Source organism: Nycticebus coucang, chromosome 19 (assembly GCF_027406575.1).
Source record: "Nycticebus coucang isolate mNycCou1 chromosome 19, mNycCou1.pri, whole genome shotgun sequence".
Taxonomy (NCBI): domain Eukaryota; kingdom Metazoa; phylum Chordata; class Mammalia; order Primates; family Lorisidae; genus Nycticebus; species Nycticebus coucang.
The window spans coordinates 35,765,262-35,785,379 of record NC_069798.1 but is presented as its reverse complement, the minus strand read 5'-3'; the positions used below and the strand labels follow the sequence as shown (position 1 = coordinate 35,785,379).

General features: G+C 34.7%; 1 protein-coding gene across 2 annotated transcripts in view; it reads right to left on the bottom strand.

Annotated features, from left to right (window-relative positions):
- Positions 1 to 20,118, bottom strand: part of LOC128571597 (phosphatidylinositol 3-kinase catalytic subunit type 3) — a 198,844-nt gene that overhangs the window by 77,039 nt on the left and 101,687 nt on the right. For both annotated transcript variants that reach the window (XM_053571130.1, XM_053571129.1), the window contains 4 exons: positions 17,630 to 17,697; positions 9,417 to 9,522; positions 7,783 to 7,899; positions 3,778 to 3,909 (listed from right to left, as the gene is read on the bottom strand). In XM_053571130.1, the coding sequence (XP_053427105.1) occupies positions 3,778 to 3,909; positions 7,783 to 7,899; positions 9,417 to 9,522; positions 17,630 to 17,697 (423 nt within the window). The remainder of the gene's footprint in view (positions 1 to 3,777; positions 3,910 to 7,782; positions 7,900 to 9,416; positions 9,523 to 17,629; positions 17,698 to 20,118) is intronic.

Sequence of the window (20,118 nt, the reverse complement as noted above, 5' to 3'; positions counted from 1 at the left end):
CAGCTCTGAAATCAGTCATGAATATGAATTCAGGCTCTGCCAGGTACTAAATGGATGAACCTGTACCTATTTTTTAACTTGTTTCCTCACCTGCAAAATAAGGTTAATACCCCCTTCTGCAGAGTTGTTAAGGAAATCGGAAACAGTATAGGTCAAGGGTCTGGCACCACGCCTGACACACAGCAGAAATTCCATATATGTCCATCATCATTATTCCTATTATTAGAGAAATACTGGAATAAATATGATTAAATAGTACAGCATAAAAATATAACGAATGAAAAGTCAAGGTCAATGCTTTCTAATTGCAGGAGTACTATAGGTTTAATATCCCTTAACAAAAACGTGTGGGACCACAAGTATTTTGGATTTTGAACTTTCTCATGTTTTGGAATATTTACATATATGTATTGAGATATCTTAGAGACGGGGTCCAATTCTAAACATGAAATTCATTTATTTAATATACATTTCACATAATAGAACGGTAATTTTATACTATATATTTTAATAGTTTTGTACATGAAACAAAATATTGACTGTAATTTGACTGTGACCTGATATTAAATCAGGTGTAGAATTTTCTACTTTGTGGCATCATGTCAGTGCTCAAAATATTTCAGAATTTGCAGCATCTTAGATTTTGTATTTTTGGTTTAGACATGTTTAATCTGCACCTGTTGGGCAGCGTTAAGACTCAAACTTCTCATTTATATAATGAATGGAGATCTCAAATATCCATCTTTTATTCTGGAATAATTATACATTTTCCCCAGAATCTTTCCTTTAATTACACAAACCCTCTAAATTAGTTTAAGTATATGTTTTTTTTTTTTTAAGTATATGCTTAAATCAACAAAAAATACATCAAATTCTCTTTACAAGGGGGAAATCATAAAAAAAAAAACACACACGCAAAACGGCATGCTAAGAAGACCACAACTTGGGAGACAGGTCCTATTGATATGGATTATTGAGAAAAAAATGATATAAGATGGGAATTTGGCAAATTTATAATAAGCCCCCCCCAAAAAAAAATTAAGTCAGACAGATTTTAAAAAACAATAATAATCTTAATTTGCATAAGCCAAGGGAAATAATAGCATAGAAGGTATCACATAGAGGGCTGAACAGACAGAGCGAACAGCAAAATGTTATGACAGGACTGAGGTAGTAAATACACAGCTGTTTACTGTAAAATTCTTTCAACTTTGTTGTATGTTTGAAAACTTTCCTATAGAATGTTGGGGAAAAATACATGAAAAGTGCTTTAAAGAAAATGTTTAGAACTGTTAAACTCAAGTAGGCTAAAATCCTGAAATAGCCTTTTACCATCCTTATTGACAAAGTATTTTCTAAAATACCTAAAGCCCTAGTTCACAAAGGTTCAAGAAAAAAACTGAAAGTGATCTTCGTAAAGACAAGTGACAGGCAGGAGGATTTTTGTTGTGATTTCCCCTTTCACATTCAAAACTGAACCTGAATTTAGATGTCATCTGAAATCTACAGCAAAATGACAACCACAGGATAAGCAGCACTAATTCCAGTGCCCCAAGGGGTCTACTCCCCATGAATATCTAGGCTCATGTCTACAAAACACTCTTTAAAAATACTACAAAACAGGGTCCCTAATCTTTTCAGTTCTAAGAAGTTCATAAACGGGCAATAGGAATCCGCAGATCCCTTGTAAGTGTACACAGAAATTTTGTGCATTTGTAAGCACCTGGAAGTGTACAACGCATCACTTTCATCAGATTCACAAAGGTATCCATGACCTAAAAATGATTATGGATTGTCTAGTTAGGTAGTAACTCCACATAGAGATAGCTACATAACTAAAATTATGTAGTAAGTGCCACAGAACCATTAACCCTAACCTCCAACTCAGAATTTTCAAGAATGCTCATATAACTTAGGGGCTGAAAGAAAAACAATCAGGACTGGAAATTCAGATTAAAATAAAAGATTTCCCTGGGTGGCACCTGTGGCTCAAGGAATAGGGCACCAGCCCCCTATGCCGGAGATGGTGGGTTAAAACCCAGTCCTGGCCAGAAACTGCAAAAAAATAATAAAAGATTTCCCATTATATTTGATTAACCATTTACTTTCTGTATATAAGGTACAATTATAATATTTTATAACTAAAGAGAAAACAGATCTAGAATTCACCTAATAATAGTGGCAGATGTACATTCTTATATTTCACTCTTACAACCCCTGCTCTATGTCTTACTTTTAATTCACTGCTCTTGAACAGTCCTTAGAAAATAAGAACATCAGAAGGGGTCTTGTCTGGGAGTTCTAGCCCAGAGAAATGTCAGCTGTTACATGTATGTGACCTTGTATACAGCTTTTTATATTTGTGCTTATAACCTAAACACAAACTAAAAAATATTTATATTATATCCCCACTATTTTCAAGTTGCAATCTATTAATGAGTTTTAAAAACAACTAAAAAGGCTATAAGCAAAAAACAACTAAAAATTAAAGCAAAAGACAAATTAAAAAAAAAAATAGAATAATTTTTTAAATAACAGAAACCAATCATCCATAACCTGCAGTAAGGTTAAGTAAGTATTGCTTCATGAAACTTATGGTTCAGTTGTATGAATAGTAACAAGTTGCCTTGAAATATACCTCTTAAAAAATATGAACTATTTTCTACGACAATTGCACTCCTTTTTATATACATTAATTACTGTTCTATGAGCCCTTTCTTACTGGCTGCAAAGAAATACTCCATGCAACTTATGCCCTTTCACTACTTGAATCTCAAAATCCAAAACTCCATGTTTCACAGAGATCTTTCAGTATGATGTTCAGTCCTTTGGCCTAATTAGAGAAGGAAACTGCATCAGCTATTTCTACCTGAACTAAAGGCCACCAAACCTGGTGAGCTATTAAGGACTAAAGGGAATTGCTACTTACAAATATAAGAAAAAAACTTAATGGGTTGTGCGCTCTTGCTCATGCCTATAATCCTAGCACTCTGGGAGGCCAAGGCAGGTGGAACACCTGAGCTTAGCAGTTTGAGACCAGCCTGAGCAAGAGCAAGACCCCATTTCTAAAAATAGGCATTGTGGTGGAAGCCTTTAGTCCCAGGTACTGGGGAGGCTGAGGCAAGAGAATTGCTTGAGCTCAACAATTTTGAAGTTGCTATGAGCTATGATGCCACAGAACTCTACTGAGGGAGATAAATAAAACTCTGCCTCAAGGAAAAAAAAAGAAAAAATCCTTGAGTTTCATAGAACAAATATCAGACTGAGAAATGTTAAAAAGGTCCACTGGAACTCATCTCTAACTATCTGAACTCATAAACTAAACACATAGGTTTTTCAACTTACCTTTTATAAGAAAAACAACTTACATGAACAATAGTAGTTGTAGACTTGTCTAACAATTAGTTTAAAGAATTACATATAAAGGGTGGTGCCCATGGCTCAAGGAGTAGGGCGCCGGCCCCATATGCTGGAGGTGGTGGGTTCAAACCCAGCCCCAGACAAAAACAACAACAACAACAACAAAAAAGAATTACATATGAAAAAACCCACTACATATAAAATCATTTTATATACTTCATATAAAAATGCTTAGGCCCTGGTAATACAAAAAGATCTTAAAACACAATGATAAATAAAAGGTACCCTTTAACCTAATGCTTTGTAAATCAAATAAAATTATAGGTATTTTCTGCATGTAATTTTCCAAAGTAAAATCTGATTTAGTTATAAAGAACTATGTTCTAATCATACACATTAAATATCCATCACAATTACCTTAAATAAAGTAGCTGTTTCTGGAATGATTCCTCTAATTTTCACCTGAGGTTCTAAAGGCAATGGAATAAGTTCCACATCTGATAAATTCATCTTTTCATTATCTCCAAGCAATGCCTGTAGTCTCTCATTCTAGAAGAACAAATCAGAAAAGATTAATTAGGTTAAAATGGAAGAGTTGTTTCTAAAACATACCAAAAAGATATAAAAATGATTCTATTAATTTGAAAATATTTACAAAGCACCAAATAAATGTAAAGGAGATAGTGCCTGTGTGAAAGACAGCACTTATAAATAATCCACCTAACAATAACAGTAGCATGCTTTAAAAGGAGCAATCCCTTGACTATGAAAGGCTGGACTGTGAAGGAAAGGACAGAGAATACATTTCACTTGCTACAGCTAGGAAAGAATCAGTAATATATTCAAGTTGGACCTGAAAATTCAATTTCTGCTTCCCAAGGATTTGTGAAACCACAGAGGGAAACTGTAATTTCATGTGAAGCTCAATTTTGCATGACCAAATATTAAACAAGAATTTTATTATGCTGCCAGTCCAATTTTTGAGTTTAAAAAGGAAATTTAATTCACTTGCAGGAACTTGGACCCTACTTTCTACCTTTTATTGATTTTGCGTGATCAAACTTTCCCTGAGATATTATCGTCAATTTTAGCTCATATATTCATTGCATTAAGCTAACATTTCAGAAAGTGATAAATTTAAGTCAGGGTGAAACAGCTTCATTATTTAGCAACATCTATACTGTTCATGTGAAGCTCTTCTACTCAATTTCAAAAGAACAATATCCTTTATTTATTTTTTTTGTAGAGACAGAGTCTCACTTTACTGCCCTCGGTAGAGTGCCGTGGCGTCACACGGCTCACAGCAACCTCCAGCTCTTGGGCTTACATGATTCTCTTGCCTCAGCCTCCCGACTAGGAACAATATCCTTTAAAAGCTAAGAGTCTTGCATTCTTTAAGTGAACTTTTTTTTTTTTTTAAGAGGGAAAACTTCACTTGCTAATCCCAGCAACGCAAGGTGCTTCAGCTATAATGATACTATGAAGTATAAGTGCCTGATGTTGCTGTGTATGCATCAGAGCAAAGAATTCTGGAATCACAGAGATAGAAGTTAAGAAAAACCATGTTTTGGCTCAGTGCCTGTATACACCGGAGCTGGCAGGTTCGAATCCATCCTGAGCCTGCCAAAGCAACAATGACAACTACAACCAAAAAAATAAAATAGCCAGGCATTGTGGCAGCCATCTGTAGTCCCAGCTACTTGGGAGGCTGAGGCAAGAGAATCACTTAAAGCCAAGAGTTTGAGGTTGCGGTTAGCTATGATGCCACAGCACTCTACCCAGGGCTACAGCTTGAGACTCTGTCTCAAACAAACAAACAAACAAACAAAAACCATGTTTCAAGGACCACCAAAACAAAGGATAGGGTTAATTTTTTAAATGTCAATAGAAAAAGTATTTTTTATTACAACTCAAATATACAGATTCAAAGACCACTTCTAATAACTTTTTCCTAAACTAAAGGTCAAAAAAGGAAAGAAGACAGCAACAATATTATACACAAAGTCGAGGCAGGTAAATTGCCTGAGCTCAAGAGTTTGAGACCAGCATGAGCAAGAGCGAGACCTCATCTCTAAAAATAGCCGGGAGTTGTGGTGGGTAGTACACTGGGTACTAAGCTTAACATGAAAAGCCTGTAGTCCCAGCTTCTTGGAGGCTGATGCAAGACAACTGCTTGAGCCCAAGAATCTGAGGTTGATGTGAGCTATGGCACTACATATGCCATATGTAGCTATGGCATAGCATTCTACTGAAGGTGACAAGATGAGACTATGTCTCAAAAAAAAAAAAAAAAAGCAACAATATTATCATTTTTATCATTTGTTTTATCCATTTGACACTTAACTCAGAAATTACCTTGTGATATTGGTTTGAATGTTTGGCCCCTCAAAAGCTCATGTTGAATTTTGATCTTCGGTGTTGGAGGTGGGACTGGGTAGGAGATGTTTGGGTAATGGGGGCAGATCCCACATGAATGGCTTGGTTCCCTCCCAGCAATGATGAATGAGATCCCTCCCTGTTATTAATTTATGCAAGAGCTGGTTAATAGGGCTGGGCACCATCTTCCCCCTCCTTTGCTCCTTCTTCTGCCATGTGACACACCTGCTCCTCCTTTACCTTCCACCTTGATTGGAAGCACACTGAAACCCTTACCAGAAAAAGATGCTTCCTGTCCAGTCTGTAGAATCATAAGTCGGATAAATCTCTTTTCTTTATAAATTACCCAGGCTCAGGTTATTTCCAAAACATTAACATAAAACAGACTAATACACCCTACTACAAGTCTAAAATTTCGGTGCTTACACTCACCCTGATATAGTTTTACCAAATTAATTATGAGGGATGAAAAAGTACTATCTATGATGTTAAATTATTTGTGGTTATTTTATCATTACCAGTATTAACACAAATAATGGTAGTAAAAAGCCACTTTTGTATTTCTCCAGGTACCAGGACTTGATTCTAGTAAATCCATGTAAATAAAATCAAAGTTGTCTTTTATCGTGTCATATTATAAAATGCTTTAGAAGATTTTAGCTGGTCTGACTTAAAAAATAGGCTATGTGGCAAACACAAATTTATTTTGTGGGAGTGTGTCTAAACGATGTCTCAAATAGGTAGTAGTCCTCCAGGACAGCTAAAACTGCACATGTCTGCTGAATAGAAGAGCTTGGGACTTAAAAAAACAGTGGTTTCCAAATGTAAGCCACAAATTGCATCTCAGAAGAGTAGACACTCCCTCTGCTGGTAGAATTCGAATTACACTGCTTCTCACACAGGCACCTGTGGGGAGAAGTCCTCCACGGGGAAGAGCAGTAGGGATTTATTTATTTGACAGTGATTTGTGATTTTGCTCAACAACAAATCAAATGCCAACTCAATTAAACATGTTTCTCCTCAGCCTATTTTCCCTTCTCTAACCAGACGAACATTATTTTTTGTAGATATCTCTGCTAGTGTTTCTCATTAAACCTGATTCTTTGGAACTTCTGACTCAATTCTTCATGTTTTCCTCTCTCTGCTTTCCTCTCACAGGTCCAAAGAATAACAGTAAAACATGTTGTATTGTTTATAAAAGTCACTAAGAAAGATCTGCCTATTATCTAATGGGATAAGAAAAAGAGAAGATACCAAGAAAATCCTTCATATCATTTAGCATGATGCTCAGAAAAAAATGACATATGAGGACGAAACATACTCATCAAGTGGAAGCCTCAGAGTTGGGAGAAAGATCAATGTTCTAGCCAGCAGAACACAACCAGCTCTGTAACCTCAGGAAAGTCTGAACCTTAATTTTCTTAGAAGATTTCTAATCTAAATGATCTCTAGAGATTCTTTCCATGTTCTATCTATTATATTGTAAAATATACTAAGATTCTAAAATGAGAGATGGTACAGCACTGTAGGTAAAAATATGAACTCAAAATGTGTAAGCACAAATCCCAATTCTAATACTTACTAGCTATGTGACGCTGGACAAATTATTTAACCTCTCTTTGCCTGTTTTCTCTCACAATCAGAACAGTTCCTAACTTACAGGGTTGTTGTGAAGATTAAGTACTATATGGGTTTCTTTTTAAGTTGAATTTGTAAGTTGGAACAGGTACATTTGCCTATTACCTGTAAGTCTCTGTTCGTAAATGTGAGTCAGACGTCGGTTGGATGTTTGTAACTTGGGGACTTACTGTAATAGCCTCCATTCATATGTGTGAGCTACATAAGAGCTGGATGTTTGTAACTTGGGGACTTCCTGTATTGATGTATGTAAATTGAATAATCAGTGCTTATAAGTAAGTGTTCCTATAACTGCATGAAAAGAAGTTCACATAATATATCAATTCAAAGAGATAATAGCCAAAACTCAGTATTTTATAATGCCATACCACTAGTAGTCATAAACAAAAGCAAACACCACAGGCTTACCTTTTTCTTACGATTTCCACTTTCACGCTGCACTGCTTTCATTAGATGCACCAACCGATCTACAAATGTCTGCTGTGCAGCTAACAAAGAACGCATTACTCTGACAGACTTATCACCCTGAAGGGAATCAAAGTAAAGGAGAATGAGTTCTATGTAGCATAACGATCAGGGTTTCTTTAATAGCATGGGTGATCTTTATTTGCACTACTAAAAACTATAGACTTTAATACAAAACAAAACTGCAAAAGATTAACTATCTTGACTTAGAGATAATGAGTAAACTGCTGTATTAGCTAAACATCACCAGTGCATTCACAACTGAAAATTATATGAGTCTTCAGCAAATACTGGTTTAACTACAACAGCACTTCCCCCCCCCCAAACAACCATGTGATAAAATAAAATTCATTCATTATTTAATTCAATGAGTATCTGGAAGCCTATGATGTCTTTATAAATATGCTGGGTATACATATATATATGGCGAAAACAAACAGATTATCTTTAAGGAACTAAAAATCTACTAAAAAAAAGAAAAATAATCATATAGCACCACAATATGTGCTTACTTAGAAAAATATAAGCCATAAAAACTAAATGCTATATAGTGATAATCAGTTCATAAAATAATGTAAAATACATTTTCTCATTTAATCTTCCCAATTACCCCAGGAAGGGCAGCTGGGCAAATGCTATTATCCCCGTTTCAAAGATGAGGAAATTTAAGCTTAGAGAAACTGAAATGTCTTCATGGGATGACAGACAATATAACTGACAAAAGTGAGATTAGAAGAAAAGACCAAGGGTTATTAGTCAGTAAGTTTGATGTTGAGAAGCCTTGAGCTGTGAGAACTATATAAAAGCTTAGTCTCAACACGTTTAATAAGATGTGATTTAAAATTTTAAGAACATGAAACATGAAACAGCAGATTTAAAAGACACTAGGAAAGTAAAAAAATAAAAGACACTATGAAGTAAAATGTTTCTGCGAGTATTCTTCTCACTGCCCTTGCACCCTCTATTGGCTGACCTGTGACATTGCTTTAGGAATTAGAAGAATAAAGGAGTAAAATAGCTTCACAAGTCCCTAAAAACTGTTAAAGAAGCAAAGGTATTTTAGGAATATATAAGTTATATAAAGTATCTGCAATATAACTACTGACAGATTTCTGGGAATGTATATAGTTTTGATAAGAAGAATATAAACTAGAAAAGGAAGTAAAAAAAAGCAAAGCTTTCTTTTTTTTTAATTCCATGTATAGGATTATTTCATTAAATTCATTTATTTCATTAAATCAGGGATTAACAAACTTTCTGTAAAAGACCAAACAAGTAAATACTTTAGGGATTCTTGGCCATACAGTTTCTATTCCAACCATTAAACTATTATCGTAGTGCAAAAGTAGTAAGAGACCATATGAGAACAACTGAGTATGACTACATGTTCCAATAATTTTTTAATAAACGCTGAAAAATTTCACATAATTTTAGGCGTTACAAAATATTCTTTTGATTTGTTTTCAACCATTTAAAAATGTAAGAATCGTTCTTAGCTCATGGGATGTAGCAAAACAGGGAAGAGGCCAAATTTGGCCCATGTAATGCAGTTTGTCAGCCCCCACTTTAAATGTTACCTTTAACAATGCTTGGCTGAATCTTCTCATTACATTCAAGTACATTTCATGGGTCTTTGGATCCCTCTGCTGAGTATCCTGATCTTCACATTCCACTATCACATACCTTAAATATATGTTTAAATTACTCAAGTGATAAAAAATCGAACTGAGATTCATTTTGAAAATATTAATACTTTTTCATTAAAACAGATAAATTCACATTTACAAAAATAATTAAATTGGAGTAATAAACACATTTTATCACTACTCCTAAAAGTGAAAAATGAAGGAGCAACATATACAATCATTAGTAGTAGGTAAACTAACAGTAGTAATGCCTTAACTTGTGCAACATCCTAAATTAAAAGGATCTCCAAATTAAATGCCACCAAAAAAGCATTTTCTTTTACTAATTTATAAGGTACTTAGAATAATTACATCCTTAAACATATCTAACCTCATATATGTGTGTGTGTGTGTACGTCAAGTAACTCAAGTATAAGAACTATAATTTTCATAGTCTATGTAATACTTTGGTATTACAAATGTTCTCTTATTCCGAAAACTACACTGAGGCTACTTCTGTAACACAGTGTTAAAGATGAATAAAATGTTTAAATTGAGCTTTTCTTTCCCATCAGATGTCAATTCACTCTCTATATAGATAGAAAAAAAAATCTATGTATAATCTTCAACTTTCTATTATAAAACTGTTGTTTTAGAGAGTTAAAGAAATTTTCAATGTTTTCCTAAACTTAATCTGCTCATAGAATTACAGAAATCATATAAACAATCATCTGCATAAGATTTTAGGGGTCATCTAATCCAGTGTTTCTAAATGTTCCAATGGGAACAAACCATAATAACAAGTAACATTTATATCACAATTTGGTAAACAAAGCCATATACATGCACACAGATGCATAAACCTAAAAATTTCACAAACCAATATGCTATGAATAATGTGTTAATATCTGCCGCTCTGTTCCATTTCATTTTTCTTTAAATAACAAATACTTTCCTGTGAAGCTTTAAGTTACTTTCAAGGGATCATGATGTATAGTTTGAAAAACACAAATTTAGATCAACTTGCTTGCTTTATTACCAGTGAAGCTTGAGAGTAGAGGGGTTGTGTCTTGCCCACGGCACACAATTAATTGATTACAGAACTGAGATTGGAACCTAGGACTTTTTTTTTTGGCCGGGGCTGGGTTTGAACCCGCCACCTTCGACATACAGGACCGGCGCTCTACCTCTTTGAGCCACAGGCGCTGCCCCATAGGACCTTAGATCTCACTGTTTTATCTTTACAAAACACTTTTTCAGCCTGCTTAACTGAAAGCATTTCCCAAATTTCAACTCACAGATGCTTATTATCCTTTATGCTATTCAGCCACCTAGAAGGTAAACTTCATGGAAGCAGAGAGCTTACCTGTTCTTGTTCTCCACTATATACCCTAAATACTTTCATGCATGGTTCATAACAGATGCTCAATATATTATTGTTGGAACGAGTGAAAACTCTACTTTCATGGATTTAGCTAATTAGCTCAATATTGATAATTCTCAAATATGTATATTTCTTTTTTTAACATCTAAGGTCTAATTTTGCATATACTATGTGGTTTGCTTTCACACTTATCCACCGTAATGTTTGTGTGTCAGATCCCTTTTTCAAGATATTGCTTGTCATTTTTAACTGAGTATGCGTAAAACTGATCTTATCACACAAGAGATTTTTCTTTCTACCTTCACTGAAGGTACTATCAATATTTATTCCAGGGACTTGGGCTAGAAATTCTCATGTGGCAGGGCTCACAAACACAAGTTTTCTCAAAAGTCAGGCGAGAAACAAATGTTTCAATCATTTGAATATAAGAAAAGAGGGAAGAGGTGGGGCTGCTACCAAATCAGAGAACACAAACCCTATCTAAAACTTTTCATGGCATTGTGTTCAATTTGTTGCCCACTCATCTAGAGTCAAACTTAGCTCATATTTCCCTGCCTCAGAAAACTATACTCAATTAATCACCAGACCTTATTGATTTTTCCTATTAAATGCCTCTTACAATGGTTCTGTACTATATGCAGTCCAATCTGGGACCAAATAGCAGATACGACATACATTCTAGCCTCTCTAACTCTAAAAAGAAACTACATATTATGCAATCTTTTAAATACTTTCATTTCTCCTCTGTATTGACAAAAGCATCAATGATTACCTCTTTTCTACAGTTTTAAAACAGTTTCTATGGCTCCAAGTTTCTGTTTCAAACTTCCACTGTCCCCAATTTATGCTCTCACTCCAGTCAGGTCAATGCTATAATACCCCTCAATAGGTACCCACTTTGTGCTCTGTTCATATTGTAGTATTATCCAGAAATACCTTCCCTTTCTATTCTCTTTCCATATTCTACCCATCCTTCAAGCTTAGCTGACATTTTCTCTTCCAGGAGGTCTCATGGACCCTCACAACTTCTTTCTCTTGACTTGGTAGAATAGGCATAACATCTCACACAATTAGTGCTGAAAACATTCCCTGCTTGTCACTGTTTCACATGTTTAACTCTTACTTAGAACCCTTCATAGGTAATAAAGAAATCGATAACCAGGTGTCAATCTTAAAAGCTTTTCAGTATCCCATGAATATCTGATAAAGTCTTATACAAAGAAAAGTTTTTTAAAGGTTGATAAAGGTAAGAGCTTTCCCTTTCCTACTTCCCAGTGCAATGCTTTACCAGGAGAATAAAAGATGTTGAAGCAGTCCTGAGTCACGTAACCCAGACTTTTCTATAAAGTGACATTAGAAACTGAGCCATGACACTATATCTACTAGATCATATTCCCAAGAATTCCAAACCAAAAGTTAAGAAGGCATTCCCAAATCGTGAATTAAGAATGTCTTTTAGTTTTAGTCTGTACTACAAAGCCATAGTGCTCAAGACAGCATGGTACTGGCACAAAAACAGAGACATAGACACTTGGAATCGAATTGAACACCAAGAAATGAAACTAACATCTTACAACCACCTAATCTTTGATAAACCAAACAAGAACTTACCTTGGGGGAAAGACTCCCTATTCAATAAATGGTGTTGGGAGAACTGGATGTCTACATGTAAAAGACTGAAACTGGACCCACACCTTTCCCCACTCACAAAAATTGATTCAAGATGGATAAAGGACTTAAATTTAAGGCATGAAACAATAAAAATCCTCAAAGAAAGCATAGGAAAAACACTGGAAGATACTGGCCTGGGGGAAGACTTCATGAAGAAGACTGCCATGACAATGGCAACAACAACAAAAATAAACAAATGGGACTTCATTAAACTGAAAAGCTTCTGTACAGCTAAGGAGACAATAACCAAAGCAAAGAGACAACCTACACAATGGGAAAGGATATTTGCATATTTTCAATCAGACAAAAGCTTGATAACCAGGATCTATAGAGAACTCAAATTAATCCACATGAAAAAAGCCAACAATCCCTTATATCAATGGGCAAGAGACATGAATAGAACTTTCTCTAAAGACGACAGACGAATGGCTAACAAACACATGAAAAAATGTTCATCATCTCTATATATTAGAGAAATGCAAATCAAAACAACCCTGAGATATCATCTAACCCCAGTGAGAATGGCCCACATCACAAAATCTCAAAACTGCAGATGCTGGCGTGGATGTGGAGAGAAGGGAACACTTTTACACTGCTGGTGGGACTGCAAACTAGTACAACCTTTCTGGAAGGAAGTATGGAGAAACCTCAAAGCACTCAACCTAGACCTCCCATTCGATCCTGCAATCCCATTACTGGGCATCTACCCAGAAGGAAAAAAATCCTTTTATCATAAGGACACTTGTACTAGACTGTTTATTGCAGCTCAATTTACCATTGCCAAAATGTGGAAACAGCCTAAATGCCCACCAACCCAGGAATGGATTAACAAGCTGTGGTATATGTATACCATGGAATACTATTCAGCCATTAAAAAAAATGGAGACTTTACATCCTTCGTATTAACCTGGATGGAAGTGGAAGACATTATTCTTAGTAAAGCATCACAAAAATGGAGAAGCATGAATCCTATGTACTCAATCTTGATATGAGGACAATTAATGACAATTAAGGTTATGGGGGGGGAAACAGAAAGAGGGATGGAGGGAGGAGGGTGGGGCCTTAGTGTGTGTCACATTTTATGGGGGCAAGACATGATTGCAAGAGGGACTTTACCTAACAATTGCAATCAGTGTAACTGGCTTATTGTACTCTCAATGAATCCCCAACAATAAAAAAAAAAAAAAAAAAAGAAAAAAAAAAAAGAATGTCTTTTAGTGCTTAGAACCACACCTGTTTAAATTAATTTAAATTAATTATTTAAATTAAAATAAATTTCAAAATTCAGTTTCAGTCACATTATCAACATTTCAAGTGCTCAGTAGCTATACACACCACAGAAGATCACTTCCATCACTGCATAGATGATTAAGCTAAGAACAGTTAAGAAATAAGCTCATATTTCCTATTCATGGCATTCCAGAATGTTTGGTCATTTCGGGACAGCGCTTAAGAATGTCAAAAAGAAAAAAAAAAAAAAAGAATGTCAAAAAGGCAGTGGTTCTAAACTGTGTAACTGTCAATATAGTATTATTCAAATCCGATCCATAACCTTTAGTTAAAGTCCTTGCTTGGTCTAGTATATTCAGTTATCTTTTAGTATCTTAGTATATTCGGTTATTTTAGTATATTCAGTTATCTTTTCCTGTATGTTTATATGGCAAACTCATTCCTAAATAAACATACAGATGACCACCATAGTCAGGCCCATTGCTGTGTTCAGGTCTTTCTGACCACCAAGCACTATTATGGCTGAGTGATTTCTGGTTACATTGATGTTCATGGTAAGGGTCAACACCTCTCAAAAGTCATTCAAGCCAAATTTCTGTCACAAAGAAAAAGTCTATCTAAAATAAAAATGACAATCTTATCTTCAAATAGGAAAGACAAGGTTAGATATCAAGACTAGGAGACCTAGATTTGAATCATTTCTGAGTTTTTTGTTCACACCAATAAATTAGGTTCGACAAAGTACTCTAAGGCATTCCTTGGAAAACTGTCATCTTAAAGTAGAAATGCAGACAAATTGTCCAGTTACCCGTTGTAAGATAACATCAGTGGGCTACCTGTTTCCTGGCTATTTAATTTTGTGGAGTAAATAACCTTTATTACCTTGAGAGGTCTTAAAAATTATAGAAAACATGTCAAAGCATCCAAAGTTTACGTTCAATTTCAGGACACTGGAATGGCTATAAAAAACTGCAACAATTTATAGATACTGATGTCAAACATTTTACAGTTTGGAGACTATAAGTCCCCTCTGTGGCTTAAAAGGTTGACACTATTCATTTTAAAGGGACTGTTGGCATATCTGTAAGCCCCTCAGGATTTATCTATAGCAAGAATCCTGTTTAAATCACTAAAAAGGAAATAAGTGAAAAAAAGAAGTTCAAATGTTCAAAAGGAAATGATACAATTAAAATTTATATTGTAAAACATTATATTAGAATAAGTTTAGAATGAGAGGGCATTTAAATTCCTACATTTGATTATTTTTATACAATTCTGTCCATGTTCAAAGGAAAAGAAGGATCATTTTAAACCAAAAAAAGTCTATGAAAGTCAAGAGTCCACATCCATAACTTTTCTCCCCATGAGTTTTTCTGAATATGTAGTAGGCAGACTGTAAATATGGGAAAAACAATTACTCCTTAGAGACTAAGCAGATACAGCATGTGCTATTGCTTCAGTGAATCAGAGATATAGTAGGAAAACACAAATCATATCTAAATTTGATAGAATGCTTATAAGACTAGGAACTCAGGCTGTACTTTACTGTCTATGTTTTTTTAACAAAGTGGTGTTTCTGAACAGAAATAGCTGCCGTGTTGGAAACTGTTCATCCAATAGATTTCCTGTGTGTCAGCTTTCAGAATGATTTGTAAATTCTTCCTACTTACAATAAGAGATCAAAGAAAAATTCTATCAAAACTAATTTCGAATTTTATAATGAAACCTGGTCTACAGTCAAATCCAAAAAATACATAATTTCAAAGTTCCAAACAGTCAATATACACACATACAAGCCCTTAAACTCACAATAGTGACTACTCTCTACTAAGTTCTGAGCCAGAGAAAAGTTTCTATGAATATTGCAAGGAAACGAAAATATCTATAAAGGAATTCTTAAAATCTCAATTTTGAAAATACCTAAGAACTTTAGAAAAACTCAAATATAAAGCAATACACCCCAAACATTTTTTCTCTTTATTCTCTTTTAAATATTTATATTTTTGTGAAAAATATTTTTCCATAATACAGTGAACAGACATACACAGTAACAATGGTATATAGAGAACATCAGGAAGCAACAGGTTACATTAAAAAGAGAAAGCAGCAATTTGGTAATATGAGAATTTCAAAGTAAACTTAATAAAAAAAATAGTGATTAATACTAGCCAAAACATTCTGAGGGTGTATTCTCAAGAACGTACTGAAATTGAATGTGAGGGAAATGTAGTTTTATGAATATTATATATTAAACTGCTAAAGTAAAACCAAGGAACTATTTTTCTTCTCACTATTGAGGCCAATGGGGATTGGAGGGAGTTACAGGCTCTAAAAGGGAAAAACAAAATGACTGATTTAGTTAAGATGGCTGATAACAGTTTTTCTTTTCTATAAAGAGAAATATAAAAGATTAAATAAATAATTATTGCTTATGTAAATAAGGAACATGTGTGTTAAAAGACTATTTTGGTTTAGTCTGGTGTACTACTTATTTCTTGGCCACAGTGGCAATATTTAGAATAATATCTTTAGAGAGAGAAGGAAATTAAAGATTGATTTGACCCACAGAAGAGTTTCTCTAAGCCCAGTTTAAAGCATGAAAGTATTTTGCCTAATTTCATGTAAAGCAAAATGCCTCATTATTCTTCAAAAATACAAGTTGAGCATCCCTTATCTGAAATCATGTGAGGAGAAGGGTTTTGGATTTCAAATTTTGAAATATTTACATTATATAGTTAGCATCTCAAATCTGAAACTCCAAAAACCAAAATGCTCCAATCAATAAGTAATTTTTATTGAACACCAGGTAAGCATTTAAGAAGTTTCCGATTTGGGGGCATTTCATGTTTTAGATTTTTGGATTTGGATACTCAACTTGCTTTTAGAATGGTCATCTATTAATTTGTATCATTTAAGTTAAGGCTGCAAACAGAATAGCAATACTAGATCAAAGATCATTTCTACAGTTAAAAAACTGCAAATATGTCCAGAAGTTTAAAAAATAATATTTCGTTTTAAGTATTCTGTCAAATGTAAAGAAGGCCTCAGGTAAAGCTTAGGGCTTACCCAGATGGTTCTGCCCTTTGTTTATTCTGTAAAACTGGATAAGTCTCTCTTAACTAGTGTTTAATCCTAGTGGTTGCATTTCTTGAACTAAAATATTTCTGATTGGCTTAAATTATTTGTCATTCACCCTTTAGAATTCTGTGACAGATACAGCAAGCCATTCTTCATATTACTATATGACTGGCTCAGGCCGTCAAACATTCTATGCCTCAGTTCCTCTTTTCACCAACTCATTCAGGACATTGTTCTCATGTAAAATAAAGATACTTACGCTCACCTCATTTAACCGCACAGGGACAAATGAAAAGAGGTCCCTGAAATTCTCTGCAGATGGCAAAATGGTAGAAAAATGATGTATTTGTAAGTCAGGTCCTAACAAGTTTATTTAAAGAAAGCCTCAGCTTCAGTGTCCTCATGTTTAAAATGAGATAAGGTAACTCTGAATTCCTACTTCCTATTTTTAAATGATTCCAATGTTTGGGTAAATAATATGAAAATAGATACTCCTGATGGACTGTGAAGTACAACACTCACACTACTTAAATAGCATAAAAGGACACCAGATACCAAACTGAAAATACTCATTACTTTGCCTACATACATCCTGGCTCCTGGAAAGTTAGCATAGGGAAGAGAACAGGGGTGGAAACAAACACTTCTATAAGCCCAGCTATAAATGAATACAGCTAGATATAAATACTGTATCTAGACTTTTGATGATTGTTCACATCTTAAACTATCTTTACATTTACAGCATAAAGAAAAGTCCTTAGGAGCAATGAGAAAAAAAAAAAAGAAAATTATTTCCACATACCAGTATAAATAATTAGCCAATGTTGAGTTTTTGCAGGCTCTCGATATCAAGAAGGTACAGAGATCTTGCTGAAAGAATGAAAAGAAATGTGTATGTGTTACCATCTACTATTAACAGGGGTGAGGTAAGCAAGTCAGTATGTTACTATACAGTTTTTATCTGTATACCTTATGTCATAGATCAGGATTTCATCCATCCATCCGTCCATCCAATATTTATTCTAAACCAGACAATATATAAGAGGTTAAAATGCCACAGCTCCTTGCAGAGCTCCTAGTCTCCCTGGAGCTTAGTAGTTGTTGGGGAGAAGAGAGACATTAAAGAAATGGTCATAGAAATAATTTAGGTTTGGAGGTTAGAAAAGGCAGCAATGAGGACAGGATATTCAGGCCGAGGCCTGAGCTTAGCTTGTATGAGGAACTTTAAATATAGCTAAAATACAGTGAATACTAAAGTAAAAGAGGTTATTAAGGTAGGAAAGGGTCAAATGATGTGACCTTTAAATTAACACACACTTATTATTGGGTATGGATTTGATTTTAAAAGCTAAAGATACCCAACAAAAGATCCTAAGTGGAGGGTGAGATGATCTGATTTACGTTTTATGAAAATGACTCTGGCTGGTCTGAGGAGTACGGACCTGAGATCAGTAAGGATGCTATTTATAGCAGTCTAGAAGAGTGAACAATGAGAGTTCAGATGGAGAGGAGACAAATTAAAGAAATACACTGAAGCATAATGAACAAGATCTGCAGATGGATAGGAAACAGGAGCGAAAGGAACGGACAATAATTCTCAAATTTCTGGATTTAGCAAATAGGTTGATTTGTTATTTCACAGATGGAAATTTTAGACAAGGAGCTGGTTATGGATTGAGTTATATTTTGAAATAATAAGTTTGAAATACCTGCAAGATATACAATGGAGATAAGTAGGTATTTGAATATATGAATATGAAACTCATATCTAAGAGATCTGAGTTAGAAATATAAATTTGATTTTATTAGTATAGTCTAGGGCAAGAGTATAAATTGAGAAGAGAAGAGGACCCTGAAGAATATTAAGATATCAAGCAGAGGAGAAAGTGCTGATAAAGGGAACTAAGAAGGAAAAGCAAGAGAGATGAAGAGGAACACAAGAGATATATGTATCACCTGAACCATGAGATGAGCTCATTTTCAAGAAGAAAGTTAGTTACTTTGCTCAGTACTCTAAAAGGAACTGCAAGAGTACATAATCAAAAACAACAAGTCATTTAATAACTTAGCAAAATAAGTTTTAAGCAAAAGCCAGAATGACATGGAGTAAAGACTGGAAAGGAAGGAAAAAAATGCATATAAATAATTCTTTTGAAAAGGAAAGTAAGAAAATGTGATATTCTGAGGGATGTGGTGTCAAGGGAGAGCTTTGTTTTGTTTCTCTGTTTTGTTTTGTTTTTTTTTTTTTTAATTTTTAAAATAGAAAGCACTTAAGAACACTTGAATATTCCTATCAGGAAAACAGCACATTTTTGAAAGGAGTTGTGTTTCTTCTGTGCAAAGAAACGGAAGGAAAGTATGGGAGGGGATTCTCGTCTATAAATTTGGTGATAGGAAACTAATACTAGTCTCACCTAGTGACTTCTATTTTCTTCCATTTCCATTAAGTATTAGGCAGAATTATTATCCGAAGACGTGGAGGCAGGGTATGAAGAACAGAGTGGAGTATGTATGAGAAAATCTCTGCAGAGCAGGGAGATTAACCTACTTAGGGAAATGTAAGTTGGCAGAGAGCATTGAGTGTTTATATGATGTTTGTCTTCATGAATTTACAGGGACACAAACATGCCAAGCTATGTGTTTTTCTTCAGCAATATTCAGGCGTAGAGAAACTAGGTTATTAACTAAGTTAGAACTAGGTTATTAACTAAGAAGAACTGAGATTTTGCCAGAGGAACTATAAGAGAATGATTAAAATGATGAGCCATGGGATAAAAGCTGTATTTAGAGAAAAGCAAATATTAAAGAAGGTTGGTGAACAAAGAAAAGGGCAGAGATCAATGGATTAGAAGTTTCATTGGAGTAGGAGTTTTAAGTGAGCACATAATCAAGAGATTGTTATTACAAAGTATATGTGCCAATGCTTTCAGCTAAAGATTTTATCTCCAATTTTAGACCTAAAGGTTTAGTTCTATATTTTAAATGTGCAACAAAAGCCAACAAAGAAACTCCTCAATCAGCAAGCCATCATGTGACCAGGAGCCATGGCTGCCGCTTGTAATCCTAGCACTCTGGGAGGCTGAGGTGGGTGGATAGCTTGAGCTCACAAGTTCAAGACCAGCCTGAGCAAAAAGCAAGATCCCGTCTCTACTAAAAATTGGAAAAACTGAGGCAAGAGGATTGTGTGAGCCCAAGAGTTGGAGGTTGCTGTGAGCTATGATGACGGCACGGCATTCTACCCACACTGACAGCTTTAGACTCTATCTCCAAAAAAAAAAAAAAAGAAAGCAG